The 16,348-nt window shown below is 46.8% G+C and overlaps 2 protein-coding genes across 2 annotated transcripts in view; both read left to right on the top strand.

Annotated features, from left to right (window-relative positions):
- Nucleotides 1–3,793, top strand: part of nbeal2 (neurobeachin-like 2) — a 42,869-nt gene extending 39,076 nt beyond the window's left edge. Inside the window, exons 50-55 of the mRNA XM_035530805.1 lie at nt 111–205; nt 529–645; nt 839–1,000; nt 1,298–1,446; nt 1,702–1,837; nt 1,941–3,793. Of these exons, the coding sequence (XP_035386698.1) occupies nt 111–205; nt 529–645; nt 839–1,000; nt 1,298–1,446; nt 1,702–1,837; nt 1,941–2,048 (767 nt within the window). The 3' untranslated portion in view covers nt 2,049–3,793. The remainder of the gene's footprint in view (nt 1–110; nt 206–528; nt 646–838; nt 1,001–1,297; nt 1,447–1,701; nt 1,838–1,940) is intronic.
- Nucleotides 3,794–6,824: 3,031 nt separating this feature from the next.
- Nucleotides 6,825–15,463, top strand: nradd (neurotrophin receptor associated death domain). Its single transcript, XM_026999246.2, has 6 exons — nt 6,825–7,177; nt 11,028–11,160; nt 11,331–11,699; nt 13,170–13,395; nt 13,903–14,045; nt 14,414–15,463. Exons 1-6 carry the CDS (start codon nt 7,124–7,126, stop codon nt 14,725–14,727), a joined length of 1,239 nt encoding a protein of 412 aa, XP_026855047.2. The 5' UTR covers nt 6,825–7,123; the 3' UTR covers nt 14,728–15,463.
- The last annotated feature ends 885 nt before the right edge of the window (nt 15,464–16,348 follow it).

Genomic DNA, 16,348 nt, shown 5'->3' with positions numbered 1-16,348 from the left:
GTGCCTGCACCTTCTTCTTTTCTCGTTATAGTGTTGTAATGCATGTCTTGTAAATCTGCCTCAAATAGCTTATTAACATATCGCTGTCTCTCCCGTTCTCTGGGATCCAGACGTGGTGACATGCCTGGCTTTGGACCTGTGTGGGATCTACCTCATCTCAGGCTCGCGGGACACCACCTGTATGGTGTGGCAAGTCCTACAGCAGGTGGGAGCCTTCCACACTCTAAAGTTTCACTTCACATCAGCACTACTGCACTGCTGGTGTGTCTAAATGGCCAGTGTATTGCAGTGTGTTGAACTCTTCACCACAGTACAAATGTCTGTGCGTGATGCTGCCTCTCTGTGGTGCTCCTATATTTACTCTATATACAGTAAACACTCATTTCCTTTGATTTATTTAAGAAATCAGCATGTATAAATGTTATGCCTTGGAGACAAGCTAAAACATTTTAAACTCAGAGGATCATTTTTCTTTGTCTGTCTGCCTGTCTCTCTCTTTCTCTCTGTGTCTCTCTCTCATGTGTGTAGGGGGGTTTCTCCAGTGGGCTGTCTCCACGACCGGTGCAGGTGCTTTCTGGTCATGATCAGGAGGTGACCTGTGTCTCCATTAGCACTGAGCTAGACATGGCTGTTTCAGGGTCAAAGGTCAGTTACAATTAGTGTTATGGCAATAGTATTGGATTATATTCAAAGGGTCTCACACCTTCTTGGAGCACAACTTAAATTTTATCTAATGCTTTTTTTTGTCCAGCTGTGTATCATGTTATGTATTTGGCTTGTTTTCTTTCTCTCTCGCTCTCTCTCTTTGCCTGTCTCTCTTTTCCTCTCCCTCGTCCAGGACGGCACCGTGATTGTGCACAGTGTACGGCGGGGTCAGTACCTGCGCACCTTGCGTCCACCCTGTGAGAACTGTATTTCAGCCAGTGTAGCCCAGTTGCAGGTGGGCATGGAAGGCCACATGGTGGTCCAGTCAGTACTGGAGGGACGCTCTGCTGGGAAGGCGAGTCCATTCGACTAGAGTTCATTAAAAAAATCCTAAATTAACATGTCACTTTTTAAAGACACATGTGCTTTCATATAGTTGGCAGGTTCATATGTTTGTTTCCTTGATAAAAACATGAATAGGCCTGTGCGCGTGTGTGTTTACGTGTGTGGGTGTGTGTGTCTGTGTGGTCATGTGTGGGTGTCTGCATGTGTGTCTGTGTGTGTGTGGGCCTGTATGTCTGTGTGTGTGTGTCTGCGTGGCCATGTGTGTGTGTGTTTGTGCACGTATGTGTACACCTATGTGATGCTTTAGGAGAAGTATGCATTGCACGTCTACTCTGTGAACGGCAAGCTGCTGGCGTCCATGGTCCTGGAGGAGCCGGTGTCAGCGCTCTATGTGGTGTGTGACTACCTCATTCTGGGCACACTAAAGGGCAACCTGTACATTCAGGATCTGTTCAGGTAATCCACAGCAACAGCAAGCACATGGCTTCAGATATGTTCATTGTGGTCAGTGAGCCATGTTCCTAGGGGTTTTGAGGAAGTTCATATTGTGTTGTATTGTATTGAGTGTGTTATGAGTGAAGATGGTTTTGTTTTAAGTTAGTGGCACCACTAAATGACAGTATCCTAATACTATTATGTTTGTGTGTTTTGTACATGTGTGTGTTTGCATATGCGTGTGTTTGCATATGCGTGTGTGTATGCATACTGTAGCTTAAAGAAGGCTACGAAGCCCTTGGCGCTGAAAGTCCCTATCTATAGTATATCAGTCACTAAGGAGAGCAGTCACATTCTGGTGGGCCTGGAGGATGGCAAGCTCATCGTGGTGGGAGCTGGGAAACCGGAGGAGGTGAGCAAGAGGATGGGAGAAGCTCCTGTCTGAAAATTATGAGAATCCTGAAACTTGACCATCAGAGAACCTGAATTTTGTGTGTGTGTGGCTGTGTCTTCAGGTCCGCTCGGGGCAGTTCTCCCGGCGTCTGTGGGGCTCCACGCGCAGAATCACTCAGGTGTCCTCTGGAGAAACTGAGTACAACCCTTCCGAGAATGCTGGGAAATGAGCATCACACACACGCGCGCGCACACAAACTTTGTGTGCCGTCACAAGGACTCCTCACACATGAACCAGAGACTGGGCCTCAGCACACGTCTAGACGCCAGTCCTGGCCTGATTTGAGGCCTGGGGTCTGCTGTTCCGCTCCAAGGCAGGAACAAGGCAGAGCTGGCCAAAGCTGCACTTTTTATTTCTTGCTAAAAGGGAACAGAACGTTTCTATTTTAAGACATTTTGGACATCTTTTTTAACAGAATCCATTCCAAAGATCTTTGAGAATTAGATGCAGATGAACTTGTGCGTGCCTGTATAATGTGCAAAGAGAGGGTGTGCTCTACTGGCTAAAGCTCAAAGCCATGGCTCTGTCCTCCCACACATACATACATACACACACACACACACACACACACACACACACATCCTTCTACTGCGCAGATCTTTCTCAAGCTGCTGGACACGGCCAGAGTGTGATGCTGGCTGGAAAGGCCATCTCATCTGGAATAGGTCCAACGTACACGGCCACCCTGCCTCTGCCTGCCCTGGTTATCCGGGGCCAGGACTGCTATGCTTGAAGGCTTTTGCTGTATATTCAAGAACAATGAGCACCAACAAATGTGGTGATGGTGTGGCCCTGTGAAAGAGAGAAGAGACTGTTTTTGTGCGTGTGCGTGTGTCTGTTGGGTTTTCTGTTGATCACATACTGATGCTTGTTGCTGAGCAATAATTCCCATGCTGGTTAAATTGGAATTTAGTCTTTTTCTCTTTTGCTTGAAGATGTTTGTTAATGTGCTATGAGCTTGATTCCCAACACGTGCCTTAAAAGGTATTTTATAACTACACTGTTACACAATTCTGTATTTGTAATGGCAGTTTTTATGTTTTGTCCTGCTGATGACACAGTTGCTTTTATTGTTTTTAGAGTATGAATATGTAGCTCTCGTCACTGTTCTGCCTGATGGAGACATGCCTTGCAGAGTCTGGACAGACACAATGTTGTACTGATAGGGCTGTGTAGGAAATGTGGACTTGGCTCTCATTTCCTTTGTTATGCCCATTCTGTGTGAACGTTTTTGGAAAATTTCCAATGTCAAAATATTCCCCTTGTTCCTGCTTCTGGACTTCATCTCTTTCTGAGCACATTCACCCCTTAATTCTGTCAAGTGCCTCAAACTACTGTATCCCTCATTAGAAAAGAATGTGTTTGCAATGTGTGCTCTGCTTATTTGACTGTTTTTAAACCAGTTGTATGAATGTGTCTTTTGGCGTTAGGCAGAATGCTAGCAATGTGTCCGCCACTGGAATGTTGGGTTTTTTTTTCCCCCTCTCTCTCGTTCTTTAAAGCCTTGACTGCTTTGAAGCGATCTCTGAGCGAGTGGTGTCTGTGTAACACGTGGGAATGCGGCCCGGACGGGTCCGAGCTCCAGCACCGTCCCGTCTGCCTCCGTGGGGTGGCTGAGGCCAGCACCTCACAGACGTGAGGGAGGGACGCTTTGTCCTGCGCAAAATGGCACCCCACCCCCCCTGCCCTTCGCACTTGAGTAGACAAACACTGGCACAGAAGGAATGTTTGATGTGTTTTAGAAAAGGCTTGCGCATGCTGAATGCTGTTTGTTGGAATGCACGTTTCCCCTTCCCAACACCAGCTCTTCCTGCTGTCCAAGCAGAATGTCATTTAGTGTGGTTTTATAGTGTAATGCTGATATGTGGATGTGCTGCCCTGATCAAGCCATAAATTATGCAAAGATTTTATGTATACTTGCACTCATTTTTTTTAAAGTTCTAGCTAAACCGAGAGCAGCTGGATAAAGCCATTTATGTCGGCATCACAGTGTCTTGTGACCATTGTCTGCAGTGAGTGTAAACCCGGTGGAAATAAGTGATGTGAAGTGATGCCCTGCAGTAGGCTCAGCCACAGGCTGGGTCAGCCTCGCCCTGTTCATCTGCTACAGCCTGCTCAAGGGGGCTTATCAGTGCCACATACCTACCACTCTGTAACTGCATTCTGATTTGTTATTATGTGTGTGTACGTGCACGCGTGCGTGTTTGCCTAAAATACTTAAATGTCTGTCGCCATTGCCTTGTTGCCACTTTTCAAAACTCATATCTTATTTTGATACTTGAAGACAACATAGGACCTCACAAAGAAACGGCATATCAAAGATCCACATGATTTTTATGGATGTAAACTACAGATACATTTTTTTATAGACACTGCAGAACTACAGTGAAATGTTGAATCATTCACACTATGTGTACTAATGTAACCTGAATTATTTATTTTTTTTCCCCTTTGCCCCCATTTTAAGCTTTCTCCAAATCCAAGTCTCAAGTCCTTGTCCCAGACCAGGTCTCTCCCTTTGAAGCGTCTCACTGTGTGCCTCCCTCCTCCCGTCTCGACGTGTCAACCCAATCAGGGTTGAAAAGGTCGCAGTTACCCTACATTTATCTGGCGAAGGAATCCTTTGATGCTCTTGTGGGCCGAACATCCTGTAGCCCTACACATAAACACCCTCAGGGGGACAATAGAGCTGGAGGAGTGGGGTTACGGAAGAGAGAGCCGGCCTGTGGCCCCTACCAGCTACGGCACGCTTGGGCAATAGAATGGGGTTGGGAGGTGTGTTACAGCAGTCTCTGATCTCTCCGGCTGACAATGGGAGGAGGGCTCGACACCTTGCCCTCCATAAAAGCATGTATCTCCTTCCCAGTCTCGAGGCAGGGGGACAGAGGAAGAGAAATGGAAAGCACTCGACAATCGCTTGTTGTCTGGAGTGGTTACTGTTAAGAAGCACAACCACTCGTGAACGACCTCAACCACCCCCCACCCCCCAACCCACCAGCTACTCGGATGACCCCACTTTGCTGTCCTCTGGGTATCTGTTGATTTTATTGCAGCTTGTCAGTGTTCTGTAACTTCTCACCCAGGTATGGCCTCCTCAGGCCCAGTAGTTTCTACAGATCATGGAGCCTCTTAAAGGAAGTAGTGTTTAAAAGCTACATTTGAAAATTGGGGCTGTATGCACAAACTAGATTTTTTTTTCCCCCCTTTGCCTGATATAGACTAAAACATGCTATCAAAATACACTGATTTACTAAAATGACAGTACAAGGGTCGTAGCCCCGGACAGCACTAAAAAGATCCCCTTATGTGATTTCCTCTGTAAACTTGAAGGTAACAAGATACTTTTAATTCACTTTCAACATAAGCAGAGCCTAATTGAATTGAATAGTGGATAACGACACTACTTTTCCAGCTAGGGGCCTGGAGATCAAATCCCACTTCTGAGCAAGTGCAGCATGCTACATCAAAAAGAGACCTCGGGCAAGACTCCAAATAATACATTTGCCTACCTCTGTAATAATATTGAAATTGTAGGTTGCTCTGGATAATATGTGTTGAACTTTCTAAATCAAGCTCTAGATTTGGGGGTTGTTCCTCAGACCAATTCATATCTTAAGCAACTGGGGAAAGTAAAAGATTATGATTAACCAAAAAAAATTATTTAATACATAGGAAATATTCCTCCGAGTAACTGATTTATCTCTATTTGTATATCGATTACATTCTCGAACATATGTAACAAAATAACGAAATTCAAAACTCGCTCTTTGGGCACTGACAGGTGGTCTTCGAAGAAACTGATTATTAAAAAGTAGTGTTAAGGGTTCAGAATAATTTAGCATACAGCAGTGAAGGTTGTGATAGGTACAGGTTTGTGAACGAATTGTAATATATATATTTTTTTTAATGGTGGACATATTTTACTGATGGATTAAACTCAACAGTTTCTGTTTTGCGACTTTAATCTTTGGCCAGGACAACCTAGGACAATTGACTAGGCTTTAACTATAAGGGAAAAACCAAGTCAAACCAAAAAAAGAATAATCGCCGATTATTCGGGGGGGGGGGGGGGTTGGACTACTTCACGCTGTCTGCATGAACCAGACTTGTGTTTGGACTCAAACTGTCACAACCGAATGTAGATTGTGGAAGTGATGTGCAGCTGTTCTTAATCCGCTGAAGAGGTGCGTGTGTCCTGAGTAGATCCAGAATATGGATACTGATGTATACCTCCAACACTGAAAAGCAAAGCTGTAAAGTAATGCTTAACTGCACAAAAGTGATCCATCATTGCGATATACCGGTATTTAAGTAACCGTAAAAAACAAGGAGCATACTGCTTCTTTCTTTCGACCTTTTCTATTAGGTTCTCAACAGCGGAGGACCTTTCTTTGAAGTGCAACTGTCATTGTATTCAGGGAATGTCTCCATTTGTTGCTCTCTGAAGTATCCGGACCTCATGTGGCGCATCCTCGAAGCTTTACGACTGGTGTCATTGGCCGCTTGTTTATCTAAAAGTCATTAATGTTCCCTTGAACAAGAAGATAAAATGCGTTCGCTCTAAAACTATACGTCCTCGGTATTCTGAACAATGTGACTAATAATGGTCATAAAAGAAAAAGAAAAATTTTAAATAAATAAAGCAATCGAGCTATGAATTAAATCCTATAAATAGATTAAAGCGTGTCTCATATCTGTGGCAACTTAATGCAAAACGTTACACTCAGTAAACCCCAGACTTGAAACAGTGGTGAACTTTTCTTTCACCAAGCTGGCCCAATATTCAGTCGGGTACCAGCCTATGTAAGCGTGCATTTATTAGTCTGCCCGTGCAGCCAATCACAACAGGCGAAAGCGATCACGTGGTCCGAGCGCTGGCGCTGACGCGTTAAGGTAACCGTAACTTGCCTTCAGTCTAAAAGTTCTCCGCCAATGCTTAGGCACTTATTCTCTGATGGAAATACACGGGCAGCAGTGTCGGAAAGAAGCCGGATTATAGCGGAAAGATTTAACATCCTATAGAAACAAACAAGGATTCGAATTTATCTTTTTTGCCGTATTTGTATTGTGCTTCAGAGAAAACGTTTCTTTAATTCGTCTTTAAACTATATTTTGGTTATGTTCCGCAGCACTTTTGAATAGCACTTAACACGGCGTCTAGTTTTAATAAAGGGAGCATCGTTTACACTTTAACACACTCCATAATTACATCAACACTAAAATAAGAAGAAAGCGGCGTCAGTGATGAATTGTGCCATATCAGCGCTTCCAGTGTACCTTTGCATTTTGGCCTTAAAGGTGAGTAAACTGTATGCTTAATTGAAAGGATATAACGGTAGCCTGTAAATCTGAACCGCGCTTTAAGAAGTTTGTTTCGTATTCTTTTGTTCTGCATACTTACTGCAGAGACATATATATATATATATATATATATATATATATATATATATATATATATATATATATATATATATTATGTTATCCCTTACTTGTATTGCATAAATATGTCAAAGGACTGGACTCTAGCTCTAGTTATCCTCGATGCGCTCCCCCAAACTGTATGAACCTAATTCACTATTTTTAATTTGATGGCTTTTTTGCAATTTACTAATTGCTAGCATATACAGTCTGAAAAGCAAAACATGGGAAATGGCCACTACATCACTCCTGTAATTCATAGCCTAACCTGATTTGCTTCCATCTATTTTAACTAAGTGATTTATTTACCTCTGAAAAAAATGACAGAACATCTGTCCAAATTTATTTGAACTTTTTAATTTTGCTTGAGGGACAGAGGAATAATTATTTGCCTTCGATGAACTGGAATTCTGCTGTGGTGTTTTAAAAGACACTTTTCTTCGATGCATTGCCACTGAATCATGTATTCTTTGGAGAATGATGTCCAGCACATGTCCAGTTTCCTTTAAGCAAGTTAAGGGCCTCCGTGAATTTCTCTAAATTCTGATTTATTCAAGGGACACCTTTTATTCCTGCATACTGCAGCACTTTGGAAAGGGATGATCTAAGCGGACTGTTATGCTTTCTTACAAACTTTGGCTTCCAACAGTGAGGACCACCGTGTTTCACTAAAGCGCTTGTGTTCTTTTTGTGCATTACACTGGTAGCTTAGACCATCATTTAAAAGTCTGTGCATCTGTGTCCTCTACTCTGCTGTCGGAGTGGAGGCACTGCGATAGTGCTAGACAGTGTTCTCTATCGCGCTGTCGGAGTCAGTTCTTTGTGAAGACACAACTGCAGGCTGAGGCATCGCCGGGACTTTGGATTTTTGGAACCCAGTAATTATCATCATTTCTCCTGGTCTGTGGACAGCAAGGGGATAGAGAACTTGCAGTTCAGTAATTTGACTTTCCATTTAGCCACATAGCTTTTAACTGCTGGGGGGGCCATGGGGACCGCTTCTCTATTGAAGTCGCCCGCGGCACCCTCACATCCCGGGACCCTCAGGATGGACCGGCCAGGTGTCTTCGGCTGCTAACTGGTAGTTTGCATAGATGGGCTTGAAATTTTGTAGATGAGAGGCCTTGTTTAGCAGGCCGTTTAATGTCTCATAATTAAAGGGGTGAAGTGTTTGTGTCACCATGTCATCTCGCAGCCTCCTAAAAAAAATGTAAGAAACATCTTGTGGTGGTTGTTTTTTTTTTCAACTGCAGTTTCCAGTGTCATTAAGAACAGGACGTTGAGGCAGGATAAGATGCTAGTAGGTCCCTGAGCACAGTTCTACAGCACAGTTGTACAGCGCAGTTCTACAGCGCAGTTCTACAGCACAATTCTACAGCACAGTTCTTCTGAGCTCTTTGTGTGTGAAGTGGAAAGCTCAGAGCTGCTTTTCTGGGCTGGAGCCTCCTGGAGTTTGGGTGCCCTTTCATGTGTTCAGCATACAGGCTCCTTTTACTAGCCTATATGCTCCACATGTGCCCATACATCACATCCAGTCTACTAGCGCATGCCTGTGTGTGTGTGTGTGTGCACATGCACGTGAGATGACCCCATGCAGACTGAGTGACTAGAACAGCCGTAGAGCAAAGCCCGCTCTGAAGCCCATGATGGTCTTTGGTGGTCCCAGGTTGGAGGACTGGTTGAAATGGCGACCCCCTAGACCCAGTGGCAAACAACTGTGGCCCCTCTGAGGGAGCTGTCCTGAGCGCCCTCGAGTAAGCAATAGAATCTTGTGCGAGGACTCCTCACGATCAAAGTCATAAGCCTGTTTCACGGTAACGGGCTTCTTTCGTCCGCACAGTCTCCACTACTCCAGGAGGGCCCGTGCTACGTCTGCTGCTGTTTATGGCTGTTTACGGCACTATTTCATTTGCTCACCGCAGCATAGTGAGCTGCTGGTGACGTCACGTGGAGAATGGTGCTCACGACCCACGTTGGACAGTGCAAGCAGGCAACAGTTAATTCCATATTAGGACATTAAGGAAGCAAAAGCCAGCAGTAACACTCAGACTTAAAACAGCTTCTGGTAGCTCTCTCTCTCTCTCTCTCTCTCTCTCTCTCTCTCTCATTCTCTCTCTCTCTCTCTCTCTCTCTCTCTCTCTCACTCTCACTCTCACTCTTCCTCTGCCTTCCTTGCCCTCTTTCTCCCTTTCTTTCTATTTCTCTCACTCTCTCTCTCTTTCTGAATGGTGTATAAACAAATATGTGTGTGCACGCGCATCAGATGTGGTTATGTTAAACAGTACATTGGTGTTGGAATAGCATGACTATTAGTGGAATGCTGTCTTGTTCCACCTCAATCAGCACTGCATCTTGTATAAACTTAATGGCAGCTTATCTGTGCTGCTGTTGTCTTTGGAATGTGCAAGTAAGGCTGCACAACAACTTCCCTGCTGTGTGTGTATGTGTGTGTGTGTGTGTGTGTGTGTGTGTGTGTGTATGTGTGTGTGTGTGTGTGTGTGGGCGCATTCAACAGGTCAGGGCACGCTGCCTGTGTGCCTCACCAGAGATCAGAGGGGAGAGAAAGACATCAGAGAGGTTGTTGAGATTTTCCTGTCCCCGCTTTGCAGGAGGCTCGTAGTTAGACATCTGTTTGCTCTTGTCAGGGTGCTGGAGGGAAGGGGGCAGTCTCCCTAAACGCAAGCATGTTTAAGATGGTGCAGTAGTGACCTCCTCTCCCACACCTGCAGGGCTGCGGGGGCAGGGGACCGAGAGACATCAAAGGCCTCCGTCTGACCCAAACAGACCTTTGCATGCTGGGCTTGCTTTGTCTGTCCACACCCTGCCCTCAGGCCCATGGCTGCAACTGTCACCCTCCCCCTTCCACCCTCTGCTCGTCTGAGAGTAGGGACACACACACACACACACAAGACATGGGACAGGCACATGCAAACACCCACAGACACCTGCAATATTATTTATTCATACCCGTTTGTGTGTGTGTGTGAGTGCGTACATGCGTGCGTGTGTGTGCGTGCGTGTGTGTGTGGGTGTGTGCGTGTGTGTGTATGTGTGTGTGCGTGTGTGAGTGTGTGTTTGCGTGTGTGTGAGTGTGTGTGTGAGTGTGTGAGTGTGTGTGTCTCTTTGGGGTCTCTTTACTTTTTGTCTCACTTGCGTTCTCACCCATGTGTGTGACATGCTGAGAGTGGACAGACAGGCTTCCTTCCCTTTGTGACCTCTCGCTCTTGATCTCACTCTCTCTCCCTCTTGTTTTATTATCTTCTTTCCATTTGAGCGGAGGGAGGGTTTTGATTAAAGCCAGTCCCTGCTGTTTGAGACACTCAGACATGCTGAAGTACATAAGGCTTCAGGAATGTCTCATATAGGTCTCGCATCTCCCTCATACGCTCAGGCAGGGCATCCGTACCCAGATGGCCCATAGACACACTTCACTCAGTGCTTAGGGAAGATTAGCGAGATATGACTAAATACCTTTTCACCGTTTCTGATGTGTGTTGGGGACTTGTGTGCGCAAAAAGCGCAACTTTTTATTTTATGGTTAACTGTGCCACTGATTTTGAATGATGTATGGTTTAAGAAACAAAAGGACAAAAGATTACTGTTTATTGTAGCATCCATACCAGTGCTACTCTCTGATACCCTGATTCCCTTATGTGTTCCCTTATGTGTTCAGAATGTGAATCATCATTGCCTGGTGTGTGTGCTCATGTCCACATTTGTGTTTGTGCAGGTGGTGGTGGGTGATGAGTGCGTCAGCAGCCAGTTTACAGACTCAGGCCAGTGTTGCAGTCTGTGCCCTGTGGGCAGTGGAGTGGCATCTGGGTGTGGCCAAGAAGACACCAAGTGCCAGCCATGCCAGGAGGGTGAGTGACGCACACAGCTCAGTTTGGAGCTCGCCGGGGAGCGGGGCTTGCGGGACCTTCAAGGATACAGCGAGATTAATTCCAAACTCTGTCGGCACGTCCCTGGGCTGCCATGCTGGTATTAGCAGGCCCTTGGCAGCTGAACGGTCTCTCTCTCCCTCTCCCGCCAGGTGTGACCTTCTCCGTGGCCGAGGGCCTGTCGGGCTGCCAGGCGTGCGCGCGGTGCCCGCCGGGCGTGCCGCAGCTGCAGCGGTGCAGTGTGGCGCGGGACACGCAGTGCGACTGCGGTGACGGCTTTTTCCTCTTGAGGCAGGGCAATGGCACGGATAGCTGGTGCACGGCCTGCACACTGTGCAGCCCAGGCGAGGGTGTGGTCCAGGCGTGCAGCCTGGCGGGAAACACCGTCTGTCGCCGGTGTGCGGCGGGCACCTACTCGGAGGAGAAGAGTGCGCACCAACCCTGCCAGCCCTGCTCCCGCTGCACAGAGGGCAAGGTGCAGATCCGTTCGTGTCAAGCCGACTCCGACACGTTGTGCATGGGTGAGTACACGAGCGTGTATGTACAAAGTGTAAGGACATTTGACATAAAGACACTGTGTGTGTGTATGTGTGCGCATGGCTTTATGTGTGCATGTATATACACTCACCATCCACTCTATTATAAACTAAGGTACTTTACTAGTATATAGATGCAGTTTACAGTGTACAGTAACAGGCTGTACATACTCTGCTGCTACACAGTTTGTCAGCTACCCTCTACACTGTTCAGCCCTGGCCGGCCCTGACTGTATGCACTCTGGTTGGGGGTCCTGGTAAAAGGAAGGAAGGCTGTGGGTGTTGAGCTGCTATAGGAACATAACAGTGTTGTTGGGGTTTTTACACACCATGATGGCTTGCAACCCAAACATGTCCAGCCGACAGGAACCGAGCACACCTGAAGGACAAGTACAGCCCTGGGGGTGGGGTGAGGGTACTGATATATTGGCTGGTGATTGTGGGGGAGGAGGAGGAGGGGTAAAGGGTAAGATTATATAGCAAACATGTGGTTAACAGCTTTTCACAGCAGCACAGCTGAGAGAGAAACCAGACACCGTCTATGTGTAGCAGTTGGGACAACCCTATAGTGATTCTGCACTTCAGCTTGTCTGTTCGCCTTTACCAATATATTATAGTTGTATCGTTGAAACAGATTCTCACATTATAGTCGGCTGACTTTATTTGACTGTATTTAAACAGAATGCGTCTCTTCATACAACGAATCTGGTTTTGGAATCAGTGAAAACTGTTTTTTTTATGTATTGCCAAAATCCAAAGTTACACCTCAGAGGTGTGTGAGGTGTGTTAAGCAAGTTTACAGGTTTCCAGCTTAAGCATCTGGTTAACTGGTGACCACAGACAGTGCTTTTTGAGCCCTGATCAGTTTTCATTAACACAAAAACATGAGCGCACACGCAGACCAGACATCTCTAGGTTGCAGCAGAGCTCAAGCTGCATGTAGCAAGCTTGGAGCCATGTGTGTACAAGCGAGAAGAGAATCCCTCTGAGTGGTAGGGGATTCTGGCTACATTGGCCTGACAATGCTGCTGGTTCATTCCTCTCAGTTCTGCATTATGAGCTGGCACTACTGTCTCGTCTGGCACGCCTATGCTTGCTGGCCGTGTGTTAATCAGACTCCTCTTCAGAGTGTGTGAGACGTGTAGGTAGCAGGTGTCGACGGAGCTCTTTGAAATGGGACTGGTGGAATGCTCCGATCCTGTAGCCTCTGCCCGAGGCCAGATAGCCATCCGGCCTTTATTAATAAGCGTGTTATTAAGCGCTGGATGCACTGGAATGTCGTGCTGCACAGCTGCTCAGCATTTGGCGGAAAGAAAATCAGCACACTGTGTCGCTCTCAAACCACGCAGTGCAACGGAAACCGCATGGCAAATACCAAACGGCTCTGGATAACGTGGTCTACTGAGGGTTTGAAATGAACATGACCGGACCTCCTTCCGAATTCTGTTCCCCAAGACAAAGACTTGCACATCCTGTCACGGCCGGCTGGATCAGAGGGCCCTTGGGAGTTCCCGCGCCGGACCGGTTTGGTTGAGGAGGAGAACGAGAAGAGCAGCGTGTTGCCAGGGTACGAAACCCCCAGACACACCCCTCCGGACCAGGGGAGCAACCACACCCTGATCTATGTGTCTCTGCTGGCCGCAGTGGTGCTGGGGCTCCTGTTGTACGTCGCCTACAAGTGGTGAGTGAGGGTAACAGCGCCACATGGATGACAGCATTTGATACACTGGTTACATCCAAAAAGTTAATGTTGCTCACAGTGAACGGAAGCCAGTAGCCTCTGGAAAGCATGATGTCATTTGCGTAACGCTATTTCCTTTTCATTCTTTGTTTAAAAACTTTATGCTTGAGCCATTCATGAGTAGGTTAGCACTACACATCCAGTATACCAATACTAGCAAAATAGCACCGGTGTGAAGAATTCGCATGTTATAAATGTTATATGTGTGTAACTTACAATGGCGTGCAGGGTAATATAAACAACCTATTACGCATCACATGAAGCATCTTTGACATTTGTCCTGAGTCCCAGTATTGACCATGTGATAATCTAACATACGAGCGCATGTGCCCTTGTGTGTGTGTGTGTGTGTGTGTCTGTGTGTGCGTGTGTGTGTGTGTGTGTGTGTGTGTATGTGTGTGTGTGTGTGTGTGTGTGTGTGTGTGTGTGTGTGTGTGTGTGTATTAGCTGGAAATCATTCCAACAGAAGCGGGCTCTCAGGAAGGCTCGAGCTGGAGAACTGAGTACTGCAGCTGAAGGGGAGAAGCTGCACAGTGACAGCGGAGTGTTTCTCGACTCACACAGCCTGCAGGAGAGTCAGCCCAGCAAAGGTGAGCGCGCCGGAGTGTAGCCGCGGCCCCACAAACCCCCCAGAGCGTCCTTCCCCCCCGACACGTCCCAGTGTGAGGCTCTTCCACACACCTTTGATTCACATACACAGGTTTCGTGCTTGAAGTTGGGCAGAGGTAGCTCAATGGTTAAGGGACTTGACTTGTAATCGGAAGGTTGCCAGTGTTGGGCCCCTGAGGAAGACCCTTAACCCTCAAATACTCAAGTTGTACTCACTCATAATTGTAAGTCGCTTTGGATAAAAGCGTCAGCTAAATGCCATAACTGTAAATGTAAATGAAGTGAACGCTGACGAAGTTCTTTGGCCAACACCCCACCATTCTCTGTTTTTCTCTGTCTCCCCCTGCAGGCAGTAAGCGGGACAGCAAGCAGGACACACGGCTCTACGTGAACCTCCCGCCCCACCGGCAGGAGGAGGTGGAGCGTCTCCTGGTCGAGGGCGGCGGCAGCGGCTGGAGGCAGCTGGCTGCCGCGCTGGGCTACGAGCAGGAGCGCACGGACGTGTTCGGCCGCGGCCAGGACCCCGTCCGCACGCTGCTGATGGACTGGGCCCAGCAGGAGGGCTCCACGCTGGGTCTGCTCTGCTCCGCCCTGGCCCGCATCGACCGCCACGACGTGGCTTCCACTCTCACTGCCCCAACCCAGGGGGTTTCGCTGGTCTGAGCGCCGTAGCCAGATGGCAGACTCTGCTGACAAAGAGGGCCTAGCACTCCTTTGTATCTAATGGGGAGGCACAGTAACGTGCTCTATGACTTTATACGCCGAAAATAAAACTAAACCCGAAGAACTACAACCTTCCTTTTTCATTTACTTGTGCAGTGCTTTCCAACTGCTCGGGCGGATCTTATCCAGTAAAGACACATGCTCCGTGTGTACTGAGTTCTAATTCAGTATTTATAAGACGTTTTTCTTCCCTGGTGTGGAGCAGTCAGGATGGGACGTGACAGGCTTCGTAAGGTTCTCTTTGTAAAGGGAAAGTTCCACCCCATTTCTCTCTGCCCCACTTACGTGGAGCATTGTCACGGCAAGCATTTTGGGCGGTTTCGGTTACTACCTGTGGCTTGTGTTCGAGCACTAGGGGACAGTTTCGGTGCCGTTTTTCACACTCGCTCCCGATGAAGGAGCGGCACTCTGAGGTCCGAGTTGGAACGAGCAGGAATGAGACTGGCTAGCATGGTGCAATGCTGTGCAGCTTGCAGTGTTTACCAACCTGGAAAAAATAGAGTCTAAAAGAAGAGAAGAAGGAAGACCGGCCAGCTTCATGGACAAACTGTGGTTCTGTCAGCAGGTTCTTGAGAAAGCACCTAATTTCTCTACAGCTGTCTGATCTGTGTAGTAGTAAATATAAATAATTATCAAGTTGTATCACCATGCACACACACACATATATATATATATATATATATATATATATATATAAAATCAGAGATGGGGCAGCATCATGTGACATTATCAATCAATACCTATTGTTTTTTGTCATTTCTTGTATTTTGTAAATAAATAAATAAATACTCGCTTGTGTGTGTATTTTCAGTGTAACCTTTGTAATAATAACCTGTGTAACATTATTATATATTTTATGTAACTTTTCATTGACACCACAGGCTGGGAGTGATCTGCAGACTTGATCACGAGGTGTTACATGGTGACATCCAGACCCAGGTTCAGATAGCTTCTGTTCTCTTAGATGCTCCAACATCGCCATCCCGAACGACTCAAGGCTGTTCCAGAGCTTGAAGGGGGAGGTCTTTGTCCTTCGTCTGTTAGGCTGATCATGTTCTTCATCGGTAGGAGACGTTTACTCCTGGACCCCTAGGAGAGACTGCAGCGCCTGAGGTCCCTTTTTCATAGGAATGATGAATTGCTGAGCTTGTGGGAAAGGAAAGTGAGTTGTGTAAATCAGCAGAGAGACAAAATCAGTGTGCAACCCCACCACTCATCACAGGCACACTGCCTTGGCAAGCAACTTTACTTATACAACAGAAACCAATTACAATTGCATGTGTTGTGTGAATATTGTTTAACGCCTCTTTCTCGGGGTCGGTTCAGTTCAAACACTCTTTTTCACTTTCAGGTCTTTGATCAAAATTAAATCCATTTCACTGAGCACAAGAAACTGTTCCATATGGGGGTTTTGTTGTTATTCTTCTATGTAACAGTAACGTCAGAGGGATTTAAGCTATAGCAAGTTCTCTCGGATGGCCGGCATGTGCGGATAACGAAATTCCTAACCGTATCCGAGGGGCTAGCGGTGGGGCTGGGGGACAGTAGGACTGGCCTGTGC

The sequence above is a fragment of the Electrophorus electricus genome, chromosome 10 (genome assembly GCF_013358815.1).
Source record: "Electrophorus electricus isolate fEleEle1 chromosome 10, fEleEle1.pri, whole genome shotgun sequence".
NCBI lineage: Eukaryota > Metazoa > Chordata > Actinopteri > Gymnotiformes > Gymnotidae > Electrophorus > Electrophorus electricus.
Note: the sequence above shows the minus strand (reverse complement) of the source record. Positions and strands in the feature narration are given on the sequence as shown.

Coding starts and splice junctions, on each gene's coding strand:
- nradd (XM_026999246.2), top strand. CDS start 7,124: ATGAATTGTGCCATATCAGCGCTTCCAGTGTACCTTTGCATTTTGGCC. Junction 13,396..13,902: donor TTGTACGTCGCCTACAAGTG/GTGAGTGAGGGT, acceptor TGTGTGTATTAG/CTGGAAATCATTCCAACAGA. Junction 14,046..14,413: donor GGAGAGTCAGCCCAGCAAAG/GTGAGCGCGCCG, acceptor CTCCCCCTGCAG/GCAGTAAGCGGGACAGCAAG.